Source organism: Candoia aspera, chromosome 1 (assembly GCF_035149785.1).
Source record: "Candoia aspera isolate rCanAsp1 chromosome 1, rCanAsp1.hap2, whole genome shotgun sequence".
Classification (NCBI taxonomy): Eukaryota; Metazoa; Chordata; class Lepidosauria; order Squamata; family Boidae; genus Candoia; species Candoia aspera.
The window spans coordinates 311,491,475-311,513,478 of NC_086153.1; the positions used below are offsets into that span (position 1 = coordinate 311,491,475).

At 40.5% G+C, this 22,004-nt stretch overlaps 1 protein-coding gene across 2 annotated transcripts; it reads right to left on the bottom strand.

Moving 5' to 3' along the window:
- Positions 1–6,416: 6,416 nt before the first annotated feature.
- On the bottom strand, positions 6,417–21,801 carry SLC25A29 (solute carrier family 25 member 29). 2 transcript variants are annotated; one of them, XM_063290322.1, is made up of 5 exons: positions 21,397–21,780; positions 16,313–16,356; positions 14,196–14,230; positions 12,908–12,991; positions 6,417–10,035 (listed from the first exon to the last, which is right to left on the bottom strand). In XM_063290322.1, the coding sequence occupies exon 5, from the start codon at positions 10,000–10,002 to the stop codon at positions 9,277–9,279; it is 726 nt and encodes a 241-aa protein (XP_063146392.1). In that variant the 5' UTR covers positions 10,003–10,035; positions 12,908–12,991; positions 14,196–14,230; positions 16,313–16,356; positions 21,397–21,780; the 3' UTR covers positions 6,417–9,276. The 2 variants fall into 2 exon arrangements, with proteins under 2 accessions (XP_063146392.1, XP_063146391.1); XM_063290321.1 differs by lacking the exon at positions 14,196–14,230 and having other exon boundaries at positions 21,397–21,801.
- Between the last annotated feature and the right edge of the window lie 203 nt (positions 21,802–22,004).

The window sequence follows — 22,004 nt, forward strand, 5'->3', positions numbered from 1 at the left end:
CCTTCAAGAGCAGATCTGATGATTGCAAGATAGAGACTTTTTTCAACAGATCATTCTTTCTTAGCAGACACTGGGATATACCATATTCCCTGCAATCAGTAAATGGTGGGACAGGGTAGTTCATGGGATGCAGTTGCTTCATTTTGACAAGGTAAGGTGGTATCAATTGAATCTTATTGAATGGTATGATGCATTGGGCATGTGAATTCTAACATAATATCAATGTAATCAAGAGATCTGAGATGAAAGCTGGTCCTTAGCATTAGAATACTGTGGATTGAATTACACTAGAATAGCTGTCCTGTGCGGGACATGTCTAATCTATTGTTAAAAGTACCAAATTTATAACCAGCCAACTCAATTTCTGGGCCAAGGAAACCATAAGTTCTCCACATTAAAAAAAACTTGTATAATTTTTCATTGTCTTCTTTTTGTGCATAATTTTGGCAACATCACTGCTTCTGTAGTAGAAAGAATGTGGTCTTGAACATCTGCCCTAATTAATACTATTACACAGCTGGATCAGGTGAAATGGTTGTACTTGCTCTTTTATCTTGCACATACAAGAATAGAGATGAAATATGTCATAACTAAGACATTACCAATTATGCTGCATAAAATGCCAGAGTTGTGACCAGTGTGATAGTACTTTGTAAACAAAAAATCAAATTTTAGAGTTTGCATTTCCTGTGCTGCATCTTTTAAGTGTTAATTTTATTGAAAAGTGGCTTCTGAACTTAATAGATTGTTTTTAAGGAAGATTAGGAAGTAGAAAGTAAGTAGAAGTTTAGCTAGCTTCAGTTTCTGTTTGGGTACATTGTTTCTGTAGAAGTTCTTGAACAGGTGTGTTGTGACAGACATTTCGTAGTTTTCTTCTGCAGGATTCTGAACATTAGAATTTCCTAAGTTTTGGCCACCAAATATGAAGATACTGGGAGCTTATTAATTTCTCTTCTAGCTCGAAGGCAAAACTTAAGATGACTTCTTGTCCTGTAGAGGAACCCCCTTCCTTCAGTCCTTGTAGAAGAAAGAAGCAGTGACTTTCCTTGTCAGCTCCATTTTGGGAGTTGAGAAGAAGTATGCCAGCTGCTCCAGAACAGCTCATGGTAGCTAATTGACATACCAACAGAGGGCCACAGCCAAGTGGATTACATGACTGAGTTGGGGAAGCCCCTAGAAGATGGGTAAAGTCCATTTGGCTAATGGGAAAGCAAGGCTAATCAATGATATGTCAGACTCCAGAACAAGAGAAGAATGCACTAGAGGAGGTGAGCAATAGCAGCAATCAAGACACTGATTGTCTGACACATGAATGGGGGTTTTGAAGACGTCTCTAGTGCTCCCCACTAGAAGCAAGAAGGAGTACTAAAAGTGATCTGGCAGCTGGAAGGCTGAGGTCAATTATGGAAGTGGCTGCGTCCAGAGCAGGCAGGCAAGATAGTAGGAAGCCAAATGACAGATGACCCCTTCAACCCCTCCCTCCAATGGATGAAGTGCTGGGTGATACCAGCAGTGCTGCAGGATGGAGGTTGGGAAGAGCAGAGAAGCAGCACCCAGCCTCCCCTTCCCAAACAGGAGCAAATCCATTGGAGTGACGTTCCTCCTAGAAACAGGATGTATGTGAAGAGCCAAAAGGTGCTGGATGTGGAATTATGTGGGTGGAGGAAAGGACTTCCATGAGGAAAGAACAAAGGAGGTGCAAGCTGGCCTTGTGATACCCAAGGCCTTGGTGGCTGAAGGACTAACTAAAGGGTAAGCTTTGGTTGGCCCTAGACTATCCATGTAAGGTAGAGGAGCCACCTTAACCTCCCCTTCCAGTGATGCTTTTTCCAGAACAATTCTACACAATCCTAGATTTTGGTCTCAATTTTTTTCAAATAGGTACCCTCACTCCCAGAAGCCCATCCACTCATGCTAGTCACTCTCATCACCTGCTTATTTGCAGAGAGAGAGAGAGAGACTGAAGAAGCAAAAAAAAGCTATGACCTTTTGTTCAGTGTATCAAATCCCCTACATGATGCAAAGGATTCTCTATTTTCCACAAGAGAACAAGGGAAAATCCATGCCTGGGCCAACACAAGAGTCCATCTTAATGCCTCTCTAGGTTACCTACTGTCCTGACAGGGACAGGGACTTGGTCTCTAGCGTTTATTATCTGCTCTAGTAGGTAGAAAATCCTGCCAAACTGAAGGAGCGTGGGAAGCCCACACAGATAAACCCCAAAACTCAAGGTGGGTCTGCTGTGAGTTTCTTTGAAGGACAGTTCAAAGCATCTAAACTCTGCATGCATTTTCCCCCTGGGATAGGGGCCCCCTCCTGCTCACCATCAGTACTCATGAGACCTACTAAGAGTGCCCCCATATGGAAAAAGCAGTGAAGAACCTTATCCTAGCTGTTTCTGGGATCACAGCTTTGTGGTGAACCTAGCCAATAGGATTCTGGCATCATCCAAACAGGTTCCACACCTAGGAAGTACCATCAAGACAGAAAAGAGCTGGCTACCTCTCAAGTTACGAAAGAGATCCTACCATCCAGAAGGCCAATCTTTAAGAAACTGACATGGCTACAGGAGATGAGGGTTACAACATTGGACTTTGCTGCTATAATGGCACTCTCTCCTGTTTCAGGATCAGAATCAGTATATCCAGTAGACCCCATACAGTGTTATGAAAAGTTATTCAGTCCTTGCATAAGTAGTTAGTCCCAGCCAACCTGATATTCAGCTGATTAGGGTCAAACAATTGAAGATGCCAACCTAATGGGATGGAGAGCCTGTTCCCAAAATAGGGCAGGAGACAGGGTCCCATTCTGCATCAACACTGATGATCAAGCAGAGCAGAAGGCAGTAGAACTAGCCTTAAAAATACTATCAGATCAGGTGATGGAGTACAACAAATTCTATTTAAATCATTATGGCAGATCCAGATCAAAGGATCTTCAGAGAGAGTCCACACATCAAATGATGTGGAGAGAAACAGTTCCTGTCCATATCAGTGGAATCAATAAAGGGGGTAATGATCACCAGGCTGGCTGGGTTGCCTGTGTCATTCTAAGGGAGAAAGATTTTTCACAAGAACTCAGGACGGAATGTCTCTCTTTTGACCTGTTTGTGATAGGAGACAACAGAAAGATGAAGCAGTGATTCTCCCAACTGCAAGACAACAGAGTACAGGGGCTCAATCCCCTGATACTACTATGACCAAAAAGACTTTTTCTATGCACTCTGTGATCTCCAACACTACTGAAGGTGGGACACAAGAGTCACATGGGTGGGTCTGATTGCTGTATTCTGGCTCATTACCCAAGTGGAGAGAAGAACACCTGTAGTACTTAACAGGTCTCAAGGTCCAATTTCTCATCGAGACCCAGAATAGGTGCAACTACAAACCTGGAAATTGAATGACCTAATCACTACACTGACCTTCCAGAGTTGACAGATTTCCTGGACCCAAAGCAATATCCACAACTAGGATCAGCAGAACTGGCACACTTTCAAATGGTAGTACTGATACAGGAACCCATGGCATTGGCCTCAGAACCTCCTGAACTATTCAGATTCTACAGGTGGGTCTAAAGAAGGAGCTGGCAACAAATGTGGTATAGAAAGTAACTGCTTCAGGCTCCATTCTGCTAGATGGAGAGGGAGCACTGATTTTAAGGCATACTTATGTGTGCCACTTTCTTACATTCCATTTACTCCAGTGATTTCCTGTTTCTTGACAGGGAACCTGTCACTGATTGCCTTTTCAATCCCATTAGACTCTCACTGACTCTCTTATTTGGAAGACAACCTGCTTAGTCGTTATAATCTTGGCTGGAGAGTTTGGGAGGTAGGGACTCATTCAGTAGGAGACCTATGTGTGTTCCACCAGGTAAAAAGGTTCTGGATCTTTTCATGTCCTTGGTCATTTTCCAAATTCTACTTAGCAGAAGAGAATGTGCTTCTCAACTGCCCAGTTCTGCCTGACCTAATAAATGCACTTAGATTGAGCTAAACTAGCACAGATCTCTCAGAATAATAGATAAATTTGTATCCTCTGACATGGACTTTCATTGTGCTGGGCTACCAGTTCTGTAAAGTATCACACTGACCTATCCTGGGAATACTGCCTTTGTATGTCTCTTTCTTATCAGCTTTATCTCTGGTGGCAGAACATAAGTTGAGCTTACCGTGAAGTACCTTTCTCATCAGCAGAAGTTGGACCAGACACCATTCTATTAAAGAGAAGAATAAGAGATCAAGGATTGAGATGCAAGTTACTTCACGGTGTTATGCTAACTTCATACATTGTTCTTCAATTTCCATACATCTTAGTTTCAACTTTGTTGTTACGGTGGAATATACACTAAAGGAAAAGCTGACCCACACTCACCTATAGTCAGTGCTTGTGACTGAAGGGAGGACGTTTTCTCTATAGAACAGGAAGAAGTCCTGGCTAGAAGAGGTGGAGTTAACTTTCCTGTGTGGTCTTTCTTCTGGTTACCAGAAAAATATTTCACAGTAAATCTAAATGCTGTTCTGTCAAAACTGAATATTTTTAGCACTGCATGGTGGAGCCATATATACCATTTAATCCACAGAATGTCAAATACTATACCAGCACTTTCAACACAGACCTTAATTCTTCTTAAAGAATGAATACATTTTAAGCTATTCCAACTGAAACCGATTTTATCTTTGAACTTGCTTAGAAATACGCATTTGCCTGTTACCACTGCTGGTCTTTATATTTGATTGTTCCATATGGCAAAAATGAGTATGAAGCTACAAGCAGCAATATGATGTAATATTCCTGAATCTAGCTTTATTTGTGTAAACTTGAGAATGCATGTGGCACTTTCCATTGCATAAGTATGTTTTCTGAGTTGCCTCCATGTTCTGGAAATAATATTTGATGACAAGAGAACTTAGAACTTACTGAGTGGAGGGTAACATAACTTGGATGTGAGTTAGTAACTTGTTTAATGGATACAAGCCAGTGATTGTGCAGGACAGTTTTAAGTCTTGTCCCTGCTCAGCAGTATATAGCCCAGTAACACAAAAGTGAATCTTTTGAAATCAGTACAAGTTTATTCTATGGAAATTCTGTACCCCTCAGCCCATACTGTTCAGGAATGTTTTGGAGGAAAGGAGGGACGTAAAAGACTGCAAATAGTCTTCTGCAACCATTAGATCCAAGTTTGCTAAGTATCTTCAAGATATACAGTTGTACTACCAGACTCCCACTGCTTTTGTCAAATGTACATAGAAAAGGGATGGACTTGCACTGCGATGCTGCAACACTGCTTCCGTGACTCTGACACTGCTTGCTCTCACCCCTACCCCCCAGATACTGTTGCAACAAAAAAATCTTGTTTTCGCTGGTTATTATAAAAATGTTTTCCTCCATACGCACAAGCACTGTAGGTATAGAGGCTCTTTAGGTATGTTTGCAATAGCAGCAGAATATGTGAAAAATAGTGGGTTGATGTAAGTATAGAAATTACAGTAGGCATAAACAACCCCACTTGAAATGAACCCACTTCATGTTATGATGGCATCAAACATGTTTTCAAAGAAACAAAGGTAGTGCTGCTACCAACAGGTAAAGCTTTTCACTGGTATTTAAGAGACTGGTCAGATTTGTGAAAACAAAACAACCCCCCCACAAACCCTACCAAATGTTATTTTTTTCAGCAGCTCTTTACAAAAGGGGGTGCAAGGAGAGAGAGAAGCATGTAATTACCATACTTCACCCCATGTTTATTCTATCAAGATGCCAAAAATCTGGCCAGAATAGCTTGGATGATAGATTAGTGTCTAAACTGTACCTCATGCAACCTGTAGAACCCTGGGATATCCAGTGGAGCATATTGCCACATGGAGAATGAAGCACCTGTACTGTTCCTCTTCCAGCTCCTGATTTACAAAAATGCTAAGCCATAATGGGGTCTTGGTGGGCAATCTCTTGCAGGCCAAGGGCAACATTTAACTTTGGAGGGCTAAGGGTTGCCAAATGGGTAATGCTAGTTTGCCGTTTTTGAACTATGTGTATTAGGACTTGTTTTATAGTTTTTGCATGCTTCCCACTTCATTGGATAGGAGCCATAACAGTTTTTAGAAATCCTTATCAGAGGGGCTTCAGGGCCCACAGGTTGCTCATCCTTGGTTTAGTGTGATATGTGAACCTAGTCACACCAAAAAAGAACTACATTACAAAAAAGATTTATTTCTTCTATGTACAATAGTTACAGAATACTGTACAAAAAAGGATAGTGTCATTGAACAATAAACGTGGGTTTCACATTCAATTTGAATGTCCCTGCAAGTAGTGTCAAAACATCCAGTATACCTGCAAGGTATAGAAGCAGCAATCCAGTTTTACAGGTTTCTCCAGCATAATTATTGTTAAAATAATTGGCTAGATTTTTGTTAAAAGAGTTCAAGCAGACATATTGCACCTGTCCCAAAAAATAATACCCTCAATTGCAATTAGTTAATGGTACATTCTATATATGAGCCTGTTTTGTATCACATGGATAGATTTTCCACCAGCTTTTCTTCACCTTGTCTATTCAGCAGCTAGAATGGCCTTCAACTGTTGCTTTGGAACCCATAACTATGTTAGTTAGCTCTGACCTAAAGCTAGTTCTGCAAGTGGCACCAATTTTGGGGAGGGAGGGGGCTTGCACATTCTTGAGAGCAGCAATGGAAAAAGAATAGGAAGTACATAAAAGCATGTGAGAAAAGTGGTATTTAAACGTGTTTTATATTGCAGGGTCTACTTAATGGTGCAACTGCAATTTAAAGCATTTATAGGGCTCTTCAACAACCCACTATGTGCTAGATAGTGACTACTGGTTGAGTGTTAACTTATCAAAGTGTCCTTATAGGCAATGAGAAATAGTATGAAGTCTCATATCCTGTTTCCTCAGCCCTTTTAATCATTTCGGGTCTAAAGGTTACACTCACCTCTTGCTGCTTGGCAATCTTGCACAATGTTCATACACTGTGTTTCTTGAATAGGTAAGTGGCAGTGTTAATCCTTGCTTTGCACTTGTGGAATTCCCCATCTTTTTGTCCAACTCAGGTAAATGAGCACATTTACTTTGTTATTGTGGAAACCATTTTATGAGGAAGTCAGCCAGAATAACATTATGCCCAATCCTGTAGGACTGCACAGAGCGGTTTCAATTTGAATTACAACACCAAATGGGTTGATTTTCTCAGTTGATTTGGAAAAATACTCTGCATGTGCCAAACTCACCTCAGAATGAATCCAATTCAATTCTGTTTAAGTTTGGAAATCTACTTAAATTTGTTGGGAATCAAATCTCTGCATTGAAATGTCACACAACTGTACATTTCTTCATCCCCTTTATATATGTGAAAATATTGGCATAAAATTAGAGAAATGTTTTTTCTGCCCAGAATGGTTTCATTAGTTAGGAGATCTTTAAATGAGAAGGGTACGGAGAGAAAAGAAACTTCCAATGTCAAGCTAACTATTCCTGAGATTTCCAATACTTAGTAGGCAACTCCTACAGATTTCATTACTACAGAAGGAGATGCCAAATTCTGATTTAGAGTAAGACTTTTTTCTTCACTTAGTGATGTGAAACAGATGTTTGACTGCCCAGATTGTTCTATCAGTACACCCTGAGAGACATTACCACTAGGCCAGTGGTGGTATTTTTGCTGTTGAGAAATCAGCCCAGTTGGAATACAATCAGATATGCATCCAGGTAAGCGTGTATACCATTGCAACCTTAAACATTTGTTACTGAAACCCAATTAACCACTTAGTATATTACTGGTATCAGTGGGACTACATTGTAGCATTACTATCTAAGAATGCTATGAAATAGGCTTGATGGTTTGTCAGATCACTTGTTCACCAAGCTTTCCAAAACTACTGAACTCTACTTTTGTTTTAAATATTACATTCTCTAAAACACACTTTTGTTAAATCCTTTTAAATATACTTTTATCCTTTATCCTTTATCCTATTATGAATAGTTCACAATTATTCGCATATACCCCAATCATGGAGAAATGGTAATTTAAGCACATATATCACCACCACCCTAAAAATAATCAAGAGAGTCTACATTTTGGGTTGTAACAGGTTTCTAGATAGCTTACTCTAGCTTTCAACTCAAAACAATAGTAACTAAAATATTTTTTAAAAATTTACAAGATGCAACTGCATACATAAAAAAAATTAAGAGGCAAATGCAAATAGCAGCAATCTGCCTGCACAAGTGCATTTGAAGCACAGAAAAACAAGCCATAATCTAAAAATAGCAGGGAAGGTATCTGCATACTGAGCAGCATGATTAAGATACTGATCTTATTGCATGCTGATCAAGAGATAAAGCAGGCTGTTCATATGCTGTACTAAAATATTAACAACTTAGCAGGATGAGGCTATAAGCTTCCTAACAGGTACTGCTAATTAAAAAAAAAGGTAAAAGTGTAGCTTACATCATTTACAGAATGACTTGCAAGAGGATGTTAAAATATAGACGGGGAAAGACTTGTAGTTCTCCAGTTGCTGTTCAGCCCCATCAGTTCCCACCAGCAAGGCCACTGATCAGATGGCTGTGAATTATAAGCTAATATAACACAAACTCCCCTGGCATAAAGTGCAGGAAAATGAAGCATGTGTTTTTAGCCCTACATTTGCCAGGACAACCGGCTCTAAACAGAATATAGTAGTCAGATTCAGCAATAATCAAAATAGAGAACCCCGTCCTGACCTTCCACGTGCGTTGAGAGAAGTGTGCTGCTGGCCCTAGACCTACACGCCCAATGAACATGAAAAGGGTGTAACATCGGTGCATACAAGCCTTCATTATCTATTCTTCCTTTCTCTTCCTGTTTGGACATGGACAGAGTCTGCATAGGAATTTAGCATCAAGGTTTATAGGTGTAGTATGGCATTTTGAGCTGGCTGCAATATGTTGAGACTGACTTCTTCAACCTGGTGACCAGTAGCTGCACTGAGTTTCCTTAATAATGTATTGGCTGGGGGATTATGGGAGTTGAAGTCAAGGCCGCACTGGAAAAATGCAGCAGATGTATTTTTAAGCATATTAAAAGGGCAAGTCCTTTTATTGTCTGAGTTTCTAGAGTTAACTCAGAGTCTTCCTAAAGCATTAAGGTGCTTTTATAAATGAGATGTCAAAATATGCTTTATACAGACAGAAATGTATAATTTTGGTATCCAGATATTTTTTTAAAAAATGATGGCATCTTATATGTAACAGGTACAACTTTATCTTCCAGTCAGTTTAAAAACTTGAAGGCTGCTGGATCACTGGACCAGCCTCACATCCACTTAAATCACCTCTGATCTGGCCATCCTCTGACCTCATGTATGTAAGGAACACTGTAACAGTGGCAAAAGTCGCAGCATTAACAGGGAAAGCACGAAGCAAGGTGGATGTAAGACCCTTCGTGAACGCCCTTAGGCCTTCATCCCGATAGCTTTTTCTAATGCAGTCTAGAATACCCTGGTACCGTACAACTCCACCAACTCCATCAGCCTGAAGGCGGGACTTGACCACATCCACCGGATATGTAGAGAGCCAGGAAACTATGCCAGACGTGCCTCCTGCCAGAAGCAGTTTGGGAACAATGTAATTGTCGTCTGCCTCACACCCCAGATACCTGGTTAGGCAGTCATATGTCAAAAAGTAGAAACCAAAGCTGGGTGTCTCTCTCAGAAATGTGGAAACCATTCCCCTGTTGATGCCTTTCAGGCCTTCCTTTCGATATATCTTCACCAAGCAATCCAAAGAGTTTTTGTAGTTCTTGGACTTCAGCTTGTATTCTCCTGTTCCTTGCAGCTGCATCCGTGTCTTAGCCAGTTCCATAGGACAACAGATCACACACTGAATGGCACCTGCCGCTGAACCTGCAAGGAACTGATGCAGTGGCGTGTCCTTTCCCAGAGCACGGAGAGTGTTCCCTTGAACACCAAAGACAAGGGCATTAATGAAGGTAAGTCCCATCATAGGTGACCCAATGCCTTTATAAAGTCCAAGAGCCTAGATGAAAAAAGCACACAAGTAAGTGATGAGCTGGCATTTTAAGACTCTTCTCAAACAACATAAAATTAAGCTATTAAAACTCTGCAGACGTTCCCTTTTGCACATCAATAGATAGAACGTTTGAATTATCCTTTAGGGTTATGTTCCTTCTTGCTTAGACAGAAAGCCTGCATGTTCAGATGCATGGCACTCCTGGACTGTGTAAGGTGACTGGACAACTTGCAGCACCCAAAAATCATACCCCCAAGATTTCCTGCTCTTTTTTCAGCGACAAACATTTGAATATTTTTGTGCAAGCCTTTACTTAGCCAAGGCACAACTAATAACCCCCCAAATGCCAAATAAACCCCACAATTTCCAATTTCAGTGTGCAGCTCCTCTTTTCAAATGTTCTCCTGTCTCTAATATTACAATTTTTTACACTTGGCAACTACTTATTTACTATCTCTGTGGACTATCAGAATATGAACGAACAAGGCAAATTATCACTAATTCTATCTCCACCAATCAGGATTGGACTCTTGTTCTAATAAAACAGAGAACATTAGTGCCCCATGATCAGGGGATGAGTCAGCAAACAAAGACAGCTATTACCACCACCTGTAGTTACTAGCAGTGCAGGCTGGACTCCTTCCTTGCCGAGCACATCCCTTAGGAACCAGATATGCATCTTTATACATCTTTAAGGAAGCTGAGGAGTTCCTTTTTGCTTGAACCCTGTAGTTTTGACCTTGCAAACGAGGAACTGAGATGAATAGTAAAGTAGCAAGAAAAGCAGCAACCTTGTGTGAGCTTTATTTGGGAGGATGAGTGGAAATAATTTGGTTATGGTCCTTCTTTGCTTTCCCCAAGCCATCCAAAACTTTGAGGCAGAGATGGATACTGATGGAGTTGCTACAGCCTGCCCTAAACTAGTAATATGCACATTCATATGCATGCTCTATAATAATTACTGTGCATATCCTCTGGATATACTCTAAACTTGTGACAATTGTTCAATGTTGCTACAGTATTCTGACACATCAATACTTCTGTTACAACTAGGTAGGAATGAGTTTGCATTGACTGTCTCCCTTTAAAGGAATTCACTACCCACTAGGAGTATCAAACCTCCACACAATTTGTATCATTAGCAAAACTTAAAGATGGCTGGAAGTATGGGGGAACAGCCTCCACTCTTTGCTTTGGGCAGCAGTGAAGACCTGGCTAGGCTGGAAGGCCTTTGGAGATTATCAGCCACAGTAAGATCTGTGCCACGAGTGCTGCTGCTATTGTTCTGTGGCTTATTCTGTATTTTACCATACTATATTATGAACTTTTGTACACCACCTGGAGCCTTTGGAATGAGGGGGCTTATAAATACAATTTTGTGCAATGTTTCAAAACTTATCTCCAGAAAATGTTTTTAAACATATACATAGCACCCATCTGCAATGCCTTAAAGGAGCCATGCCTTTTCCCAAGATCACTGTTCTGCACGTCGTAGCTGTTGCGTGATTGTGAAAAACGACGCAACTGCTTTAGGAAGTTGCAGGTAGACATTATGTTCACATCCCCACATTTCAAAACACCTTTGCGAATTGAATCTAAAGGATTCTTCTAGCAAACACAGAATGCTGTTCTTTGGACTTAAAAAACAAGGTTCTTTTTACATCCTCAATCTGAAAACAAGTGGCAAATGGCCCATTTGAATCACACTGACATAAACAAACAGCTTGAAGATAGGGCAATAGTATGAAGACTTTTCCTTGCTGGCAATTGAAAATATTCCCTTACCAAACTGTGTAGTAATTCTGATATGAGCCTTCAAAGGCAGAACAGATAATCTTGTTTAGTTTCCGTTTCTATTCTGTTTATCAGCAGGACCAATAACAGTTACTGTATTCAACTAAGTACCAGTAGTCCAAGACTGCAATCCTGTATATACTTACCTGGGAGTAAGTCCTATTAAACTCAGGATGCCTTATTTCCAAATCATCGTTATAAACTGGACCACAGAAGCCGTAAATATTTTAAGTGAGGCCTCCTTTTCTTCCTTGGTTTTCTTTTCCAGAGAGACTCAACATTCCCTATATATTAAGCATATTCACTTTCCATTGGCCTAGTTTGAATTTTTTTAAACTTTTGGTCTTCATTTTCTTAAATGTTTTGCTGTATCTTGATAAAGCTGGTCAACTGTTGGCACTCACTGCCAAAGTTTAGTTATTAGAAGAAGCAGTATAAAAGGTGGTGATAAAGTCTTGGCCTTGATCACTTCAGGCTGTGGGAAAGCTGACAGGTTGACTCCCTCCAAGACCAAGAGAAAACTGAGGCACAAAGATAGTGATGTTTAACCATCTATGGCCAATCTGTATATGGTAATTATACAATTAAGTGTTATATCTACCTATTCATCTATCTATCTATCTTACAAAATTACAAAGAGCACTGACTTGAATTCTGTTTAAATCAAGCTGTGCACTGATGGTTTAACCTCCTACATTACTATTTATTTATTAATTAGATTTTTTTTACCGGTTGTAAACAAAAGAGTCTTGATGGGTTACAATCTCAACAATAAATAATCGGTATAAATAGTTTTAAACAACAGTAAATAAACTATATCTAAAATGATCAAACAATATAAATCAAAGGTTATGGCAGTTTGTTTGAAGTGTCAAAGCAACTTTGGGGGCAATTTGTATATGACCCTGATTATGTCCTGGGAAGAAGCCATTCTTGACAGGTGGCCTCGGTACCTTCAAAATACCAGTTGGCATCTGTGGTTCCAGCACCACGTAACATGCAAAGGGGAGCATGTTCCTTATATTGAAATAGCTCCTCCTCCCCTTAAGTGCAATCATGCATATTCATTCAGGAAGTTACTTACAGATTCTTGCTTTATGATAGACTGAAAACAATGTACAGTCCCACGGTAAAGCGGCTTCTCCACATTTTGAACTTGAAGGCGTACCTATAAAATATAGTTAGAATTTACTAATATGGCAAAAAATCAGCAGGCAGTATGATAGTACCTTTGGGTGCATACACATAATGCAGCTATGCACATGTGCAGGCATGATGCCACAGAAAATTAAAGAAAATAGTTTGTACTTTGGGAGCCACTCAGATTTATGTTAAAGCCTATATGGAATGGGAGTGGTCACTTGCTAGGATGTTAAATTAAGATATTCAGTAACGCAAACCCTCACTTGGCTGTTCAATTAATGCTGGTTTAATTAGCACATTTGACACTTCTGAAGAATTTGGTGTTGCTCATCTATAGAACCATGAATGGATAAACTCAAAATGTACTGGTTGTAAGTGAAAATATTCCCTAGGTGTAGAATTAGAATTTTTCTTTAGGACCACAACTGCAAGACTTTTACAAGTCGGTTTACAGTTTACAACCGGTTACTTCGGTTTACGACTAAATGAGCCAAAAGTCTAATTAACCTTAGTACAATGTATTCTAGCAATCTATACACTAGATTTACAGGGTCAGAGAACCTGTTTGGAGGAACAATTTTGAACCTGCATATTTTAAAACTATTTAAGGATCTCAGAAACTATTGATAGTTTGAAACTTAAGAGCATCTTTAGAATTCCATTTTTGTCCTAATGTCACTTCTTTATAAAAATGCATAAAATTCATATTAAGTTATGCTGGTTCCTAGCTTTTCTTCTTCTCTGTTTTGTGAAGGTGAGTAACAATAAAAAGCTGGCAATTCAATGCTAAAAAGCAACTGAGAGTGGGCCCAGAAATCATTCCAGTACCAATACCTAAAACGCATTAACACGGAAGCAGTCATAGCTGTATGGGGAAATGAGTAAATGGGCTCCTAACATAAGGAGTGGCTGAAACAGAATTCACAATTTAAGAGGCTTTTGCTTGTTAGCACATGTATACAAACTTTAAGCACAAAAGGGGATAAATAAAAACACTAGAGAACAAACTGCAAAAGTTAGGATTTTCTTAAAAACAAAAGTACAGCTCATATTTAAAGACATTACACACCCCACTCCCTCCACTCTAGAAACATTTTAAAAACTAAAAAAACGAAGGAAATATACCATACATGGTACTTTTTGCTTGTTTATAAAAATTTGAACTAATCATAAATGTTGGAAGAAATTAAGACCGAGAGAAACAGAATGTTCACCTGGTCTATACTTACTAGGTAACTCTCCCGTGATGAGGCTTATCTGTCATCTACAACAAAGTAACACTTTTGCTGTTAATGAAGACAGCCCCTAGCTCAAAAAGTAAAGGCAGTTAAGCAACAAAGCAATTGTACACATTACATCAACAAAGTGGGGGGAGGAGTCTCCACGTGAAGAGCTGGTTCCAAAACAGTTCAGCATCTTCCCCATTTTACGCGCCCTGCCCTCCCCGTCCCACAAATCCAACCTGCCTAATCTGCACAGCTGCTGGAAAGTTACTAAACTTGGCTTTAAATTCCATTACATTTACTTTAAAAAAAACTAGCATTCAAGAGAAAATCATGCCTAGCTGTTCAGCTTGCTCAGGAAAAGACTGTCATATTAGGTAAGACTAACAAAGATTTAATTCTACATAAACTGTCCTTTCACGAAACCAGTTGTTTTATTTCTGACAGATTAAAATAAAGTAATGATACAATCCTGTGCATATTTTCTTGGAAGCTCATCCCCAGTGGGATGTACTTCCAAATAAATAGTATAGAATCTGTCTGCAGAACAGATTTCCCCCCTTCTCTCAGTGTGAGTAGCCATATCATTGTTCTTTTGAAAACACGGTAGCAAGCTAAACGCTTAAGATAAACTTATATGCATGTATATTTACAGAAAAAAATATTTATGTTTTAATGTGGGTATTGTGCAAATTATAAAAGTCTCTCGGTGATTTATGATAAATTAAGTAACCTCTCAGCCATGATACATTTGCAAGAATACACTGTCAAACATGTTTCCAAGGAAGTATATTATTTGGTGCCCAAGCACAGTTTGAGGACATATGATGCAATCACCTTTCTTAAGCTAAGAAAGCCAGTGAAAAACCACTTAGACATCCCACAGATACCATGTTTGTGATAGGTGGAATATAAAAGCACCAAAATAATTAAAATAAAATAAATTTTAATTCAGGAATGCCAGCTTACTCTTTCATTCTGTAAACCTGTCCATAAAATATATGCAGGATTAAATGTAACTCCTAGAATCTGCTCATTCTGATAAACAATGTGGGAAAAGGTTCAGGGTAATTTAACAGAATGAATTCATAGCAAAGATTATTTCTTGGCATGAAATAACTAAAAAATACACTTACAAGCCAACAGACTTTACATTTCTCAAGATTTATAGCTGCTAACTGGTCTTTGACTCTTTAAGGTTATTTACAGACTGTTATTCAACACATTTTCTCTTCAAAAGGTTACACAGTTGACATACAAGCTGAAATACTTGGATTTAAGCGCATTTACTTTAATTTATATTCTGTAGCATATAGCTTCACCCTGCACATAAATATTCAAAAATAAGCCTCACAGATTTCAGTGAGGGTTTCTCTAAAGTAAAAATACAAACATGTTTGCAACTCAAATCCCCATATTTCCGTTATCTGTATCTTATTTCACAGTCCTGCTTTGCGATATTATCTGGCTTCTGTACAGGCACAAATATTACCCAAATTCTAGTTTTTTTCTTGCCAAAAATTATACTACCGATCTCTCCAACAGCAGCCAATATACATCCATGTCTTAAACAAGAAAATAAAAATTGTCATTGAAAACTCACAACATTTTTCCTTGGATGGGAAGAAGCACATTAAATCAGCAAGACTGTTTCATCATGCAGCAAACAGTCATCTGGTCAATATAATTAACAAATTAATTGCCTCAAATGCAAATAAAAGAAGTGCACCAGATAAAGCAGGATTAAGGAAGTGCATTTTAAAAAATTATTTTAGTACAAAAGAGTTACGTACACTCAAAACTATATCTAGGGTTTATTAGATGCCATGGAACTATCACATTAAAAATATGATTGAAGACTTGTACCTCATAACTTTTTCAATGCACCAAACAAGGGATGACGTAACCTGGAACTCTAAATGTTCCATTTCTGTGGAAAGTTTAATGCAATATGGGACGTCACCATGCTTTCGTATGACTGTAATCTATTGAAAGGTCTCTAGGAGGTGTTTTTCTTAAATGGTCTCAAACGTCTAGATCCCTTCCCCATTCTATTCGTAGGGGCTAGTACTACCTTCAGCCTAATCACATATTGTAAGAAAGTTTGTGGAAAGTCAACCCACCTTAACTGTATCAAATGGATGTCCTACCAATACACCAGCAGCACCTGAAATAAAGAGAGCACAATGAAACAATGTGGTATCATGCCACTGAGGCCATCAAGTAAAATATATTAAGATTAAGGAATGTACAAAATACGAAAATCACATACAGCTTAGTGCAGAGTACAAACCCATCTTCAGTGGCTGGTGAAATAGATCAGACACTGAGAGAAAGTAAAAAGGATATAGTAATAACATTAGAATTGCAAGCAGTGTCAAACGAGCTTTGACTTGAGCAGTACCGTATTATAAAAAGAATGTCTGCCTAGAATCATTTTACTGTAAAGAGAACAACAACAGAACAGAATATATGTAAGTCAGGCAAACAATCAAGCAGAAAACAATACCCTAATCGAGGAACTACCAAGGAGAAAACCACACCCCCACCAACACTGGCAGGGCAAGCGACTATGTATAAACAGGGAGCAAACCCCACCCTCACTCGCACTGATGGTGCTACCTGGTCGGGTAATGAACTGTCTGCAAGCAAACAACCAAGCTCAGAGAGCACCAAGGGCTCCACAGAGATGGACAAATGGGCAATAGATGGCAGATCCAGGAACTCCTTTATTTATTAAGTGGAGGGCCACAAGAGGGGGGCAGGATCACAATTTTCTGACTGTGGTCTTGCAGATGGAAGATCTTTCAAGAACAGCCTACCTGATATTTTCTAGGTGTACTTGGACTGTGGGTCCTTGAATACCCAGCCAGTGTGCAATTCTCAACACAACTTCAGAAAGCCTGTTTTTGTTTTTAATTTATAAATCAAATTTAGAAGGCTGCCCAACTCACAATGACTCTGGGCAGCTACAAATTAAAAACAAAAGCCAATACAATAAAACAGATAAAAGACAGCAGAAACCAAGGGGCCAACATTCCCAACACAATAGCACAATTGCACTCAGGACACATATTCCACCTAACCTACTGTAAAGCCTGGGGGAAAAACTAGGTCTTCAAGCAGGTTTAAAGGACTGCAAGGTCAGGGCTACTCAAATCTCCAGGGTAGTACTATTTCAGGGGGCAGGCTTTGTGACAGAGAAGGCATACCTCCTGGGTCCCACCAGATGGCACTGCTTTAAAGATGGGACGTAGAACACACCCACTCTGTCAGATGTTACTGGATGGGAGAAAGGCGGTCCCTTTAGACAACCAGGTCTATGGCATGAAAAGCTTTATAGGTAAAAACCAGTACCCTGAACTGCACTTGGAAGCTTACTGGTAACCAGTGCAGCCTGTGCACAGAAGTGTTACATGGGCATACCGAGGCCTGCCCATAAGTGTCTTCACCACCACATTCGGTGCCAGCTGCAGCTTCCTAGTGGGAGCTTGGAGAAGGCCAAATGAAAGACCAGAATACATCCTGGAAAGACTGCCTTGAACTCTTCACTTTTCATTCCAGCTGATGAGATGCAAGTTGAGAAAAAATACAGGAAATGTTCCCACAGTGTCTTCAAAACCAGTAGATACCATCCACCAACAATACAGGTGGGACAAACCAATATAAGTCACTGTCCTAACTATACTGCTAGAAGCTACTTCCTGCCCTATGACATATCATCTAGACCAGCTGAGCATGCCTGAGAAGTTCACTAAATACAGGCCTGTATTTAAAGCTTCATAATCTAAGATCATATCACTGGCAACTTGATACTAAATAACAGGTTTAATAGTCAAATGAGGAAAAAAGATCCCAAGCAGGGGAAAGGCCAGTTCAAGCTCTTCTTCACTAAAGATTTTTTTTCCCTAAGAAATGCTATCCTATATAGTCAACCTGGCAAAGTATTCTTGAGCACAAAAGGACGTGCTTCCAGTATGCACATATCCATCAGACAGTCCAAACACTCAACATTTCTCTAATGAGTGTTTGCCTACGCCATGCTTTGCTGAAAAATACATGCTTATTCCAAGACAATTAAAAAAAACCTAACTGCACGTTGAAAATTTGTAGAACACCAAACGTTTCATCAGCCATAAACCTATTCCCATTGCACATGACAGAAGCTTGGGCTGGAAGTGATTGGCTTCGTCAGCAGAGAGCTAAATGTTTACTCTCTCAGCAAGCTTAAAGTTCCACTCTTTATAGGGTACTTCTGCCATTTTAAGAAGGAAGGGACTGAAATGGCAGACTTTTCCTGCCCACTTTCCATTTGTGGGACTAAGGAAAGGGGTGGGGAACAATTTCATTCTACATTATCATCTGTTAGTTTCAATGAGGAGGAAACTGCCTAAGCCAGCATCAAGAGGCCAGGGGAGGATGACAAAGTTAATGGCTCCAACCTTGGGAACTTTTCAGAAGGACCTAAAGGCCTTTGGCTCCAGGAGACCAAGGCTGCCTCCAATCTGCCTGGTTTGGGGCCTTCAGCCAATGGAAGCAGCTATAATGGGGACAACAGGTTGATATGCTCCCTGCCCCATTAATTGAGCTCTTTTTCAATATGTAAAATTATACAATTTACATATTTGTAGGTCTTACAGATAAATTCTCTGCATATTCAGCTAGAAGACCTATTTGTAGATCAGTTAAACCAGCACACAGATTAATATTTCTGTACAGGCAAAGCTGTAAATTTACCCAACATTAATGAAAGTATGATAATGAGAAAATGTGATAGGAGTGGCTAGTATGATAGTACTCTCAAATATTGGAAAATAAGATACAAATTATCACAGCCTCTAATCCAAAAAACCTGTTTTGTGCCAAATAAAACCTCCCAGAATCCTCATACCCCTTTCTCTTTCTGTGTGAGGGAAGGGTAGATGTAATTATCTCCTCCTACATTCCTCATCCCCCTATCTTGCTTCAATCTTTTCTTCAGATGAGCATACAGTGTCTTTTCCACCCAAACCTTGACAACCTTCTTCGTGCAAGACAGGACAGATACACCCTGCCTGCAAGGCAGTTGTCACTCCTGCATCATGTGATCAGTTCCGACACAGACTAAAGAGGAAGGCAAAATCCACTAATGTAATCTAACTGGCACAAAATAAACTGGAACATCAGTTTGCATTTGTCATAGGAAATTGCGCAAGAACTTAGAACAAGCACGGGGATGGTGGTGTTATGTACGTACATATACACACATACAAAATTACACATTTCGTTTTGAAATGTTTATCTTTGGGACTAAGGCAGGATTAAAACCTAAATAGGCTCTTAGCATCCGAAGTTCTTCCTTTAAGATCAGAAATGTGTGCTGCAGCCTTAAACATATTAAAGCCTTGCCAAAGCATTTTTAAGTTCCATTTAAATGGCTTAAATGCTGGAGCTGAAAATCTGAAGGACAGCATGTTTGTCTATGTAATGACACAGAGAAGTTAGTAGCCAAAGGGAAGCGTTTAATTGGCTACAGACTGCTAGCATCTCTGAATCAATATAATGCAGTGATAGGCTAGAATCAGGAAGCCCCAGGTACAAATTCAGTTTAAGGCATAAAAATGACTTTGTCTCCTTCAGTCCAACCTACCACCCACAGACTGCATGCAAGGAAAAATTAAAGAAGGGAGTTTCAACTCTTGGAGGAAAGATACATACAAAGCAAATAAACAAGGGTGAGTGCTAGAAATGAAAACAAGGGTGAGTACATTGGAAAATGCTACGTATACCATCTCAACAACTAAAGCAAGCAACTGTGTTTTCTATATGGGGACTTAATTAAAAATGGTACTATGAGGAAGTAAAATTAAACTATCTACATTAACCTTCCCTTAACATAGTATTTTTTGAATATTTTGAACAAACTCCAAAATTCCCTGGGAGCATGGCTAGAGACTGATTTAAAAAAAAACTAGAAAGTTGTCAGTAATGAAAAAATGAAAAAGTTTCTTCCTGATTTTTAGCTTTCCCCAATCACCCCCAAGTCTGTAAAAATGACCAAGAGAATCTAGCTGGGAAAATCTGATTTACAACTTGCTGTGAGTAACATTACATTCCAGCTCCAGATAAACTGATCACTAGGAACCACCACCTCATGTGATTTCACAATGAAACGGACTGGAGTGATACTTTGAATCTGTGTGGAGACACGTACAAATAAAAAGCATAGTTTGAAAGTATCTTAAACACTCCTAACAGGAAAATGAAGCTTTTCCATTTTTAAAAAATGTTCCCACATTCTCAGGAGAGAGAGGTCTGGGGTGGAAGCAACAGCAAGAGATTCATTCATGCATCTTCCCTGTAAGAATTAAAGCTGATCTATTCCTTCCCCAGCGGGTATTTGTGCTTCATATACAGAATTTCCAAGAAATGGATGTGCATCCCATCTATCCTGAAAAAAAATTCAAGCAATAAGAGCAATCCACGGTGGGAGAAATGAGTTCTGGGCTGCTTTGGCCTTCAATAAATCTCAACCTTTCTCTCCCCAGTCCACAAATGGAGCCCATTTACTTGTGTTTAGTGTGAATTTAAGGCTACATCTAGGATTTAGTTCCACCACTGCACACTTAACGGAGCTTTCTTCCTAACAGACCCGTATAGGTTTGGGCCAAGTGCCACACCAAATTCAATTCCCGGCCTGGAAAGTTTAGGTGGCCGAGGAGGAGGAGACGGTAAAGAGAAAGAGTCGGCTTCCGCTTTTGCACAAAGGCCTCGCCAAGCTTTGGTGAAGAGGTAGCCGACCCACCCAAAGCCACCCAATTTCTGAGCACTAACTCGCCGGTCCTACAGTATGAAAGCTAACCCAGCGCAAACAGGGCCACTGGGCTCAGCAGAGAAGCGGCGACGTACCTCCCAAGTGTACAATCAGAACAAATCAAATACAAAAATGATGGGGAGGGGAGTAATAAATTCACCGCTCGCGTTGAGGCTTTGGGTGGTCTCTTCCTCTAAGCGTTTGCGCATGAATGCAACACCTCCGGCCTCCTTCGGGCGGGTGGGCAGCGCATCTTCACTGCAGTGCGCCAAGCCACGGAGGGGGAGGCAGCCGTCGCCTGCTGCAGCTGCCTCCTTCCCGCACCACAACCGCCCGGATCTACGCAAACCATACACTGCCGTGGCATGAACTATGTCAACCTCGATCCTCCCCATTGCTCAAAGCGCCACTTACCTCCTACGCAGCCTGCAAGGAAATCCAGCGCCATGATCGCTGTGCCCAAAGCGTGCTTTCAAGCCTGAAGCGTTTAAGTGCGCCTTACTCCGGGTTTTTGTTTCAATGCGTGGCTCTGAGAATTAAAACGAGCTTCCTTACGGAATAAAGGAGGGGATTCGGCTTCCTCCAAGGCGGAAGGGAGATAAGAAATCCAGAGGCTATTTGCGATGGGGAACCTGGCCTTTCTTTCCCTCCTTCGCCCCCCTTGCGTTCTGACAGCGAGCCAGGGAGATCCAGGGCGCCCTTCGAACCGGCGCGTTCCTCTCTCGCTTGTCGCCAAACTGGATCTGATCGTGTCTATTTCTGACGCCAGCGAGAGGAGGGGGAGACCAAGCCTTATGGGGAAAAGGCAGCCTCCAATAGGAGGCCGCTTTCAAGACAACGCCCTTCCAGTTAAGCCCTCCGCTCCGGCTGTTCATTGGGCGCTCCGCTGGGGAGGCATCTTGGCCACTGGAAGGCGGTGGGGAAGCGAGAGGGGAAGGAGGGAGCGCCTCCTGCTAGACCGCGGCGAGCGCTGGCCGCTGCTGTTGTGTCAGCGCATCTGCGCTAGGCTGGGCAGGTGCTGC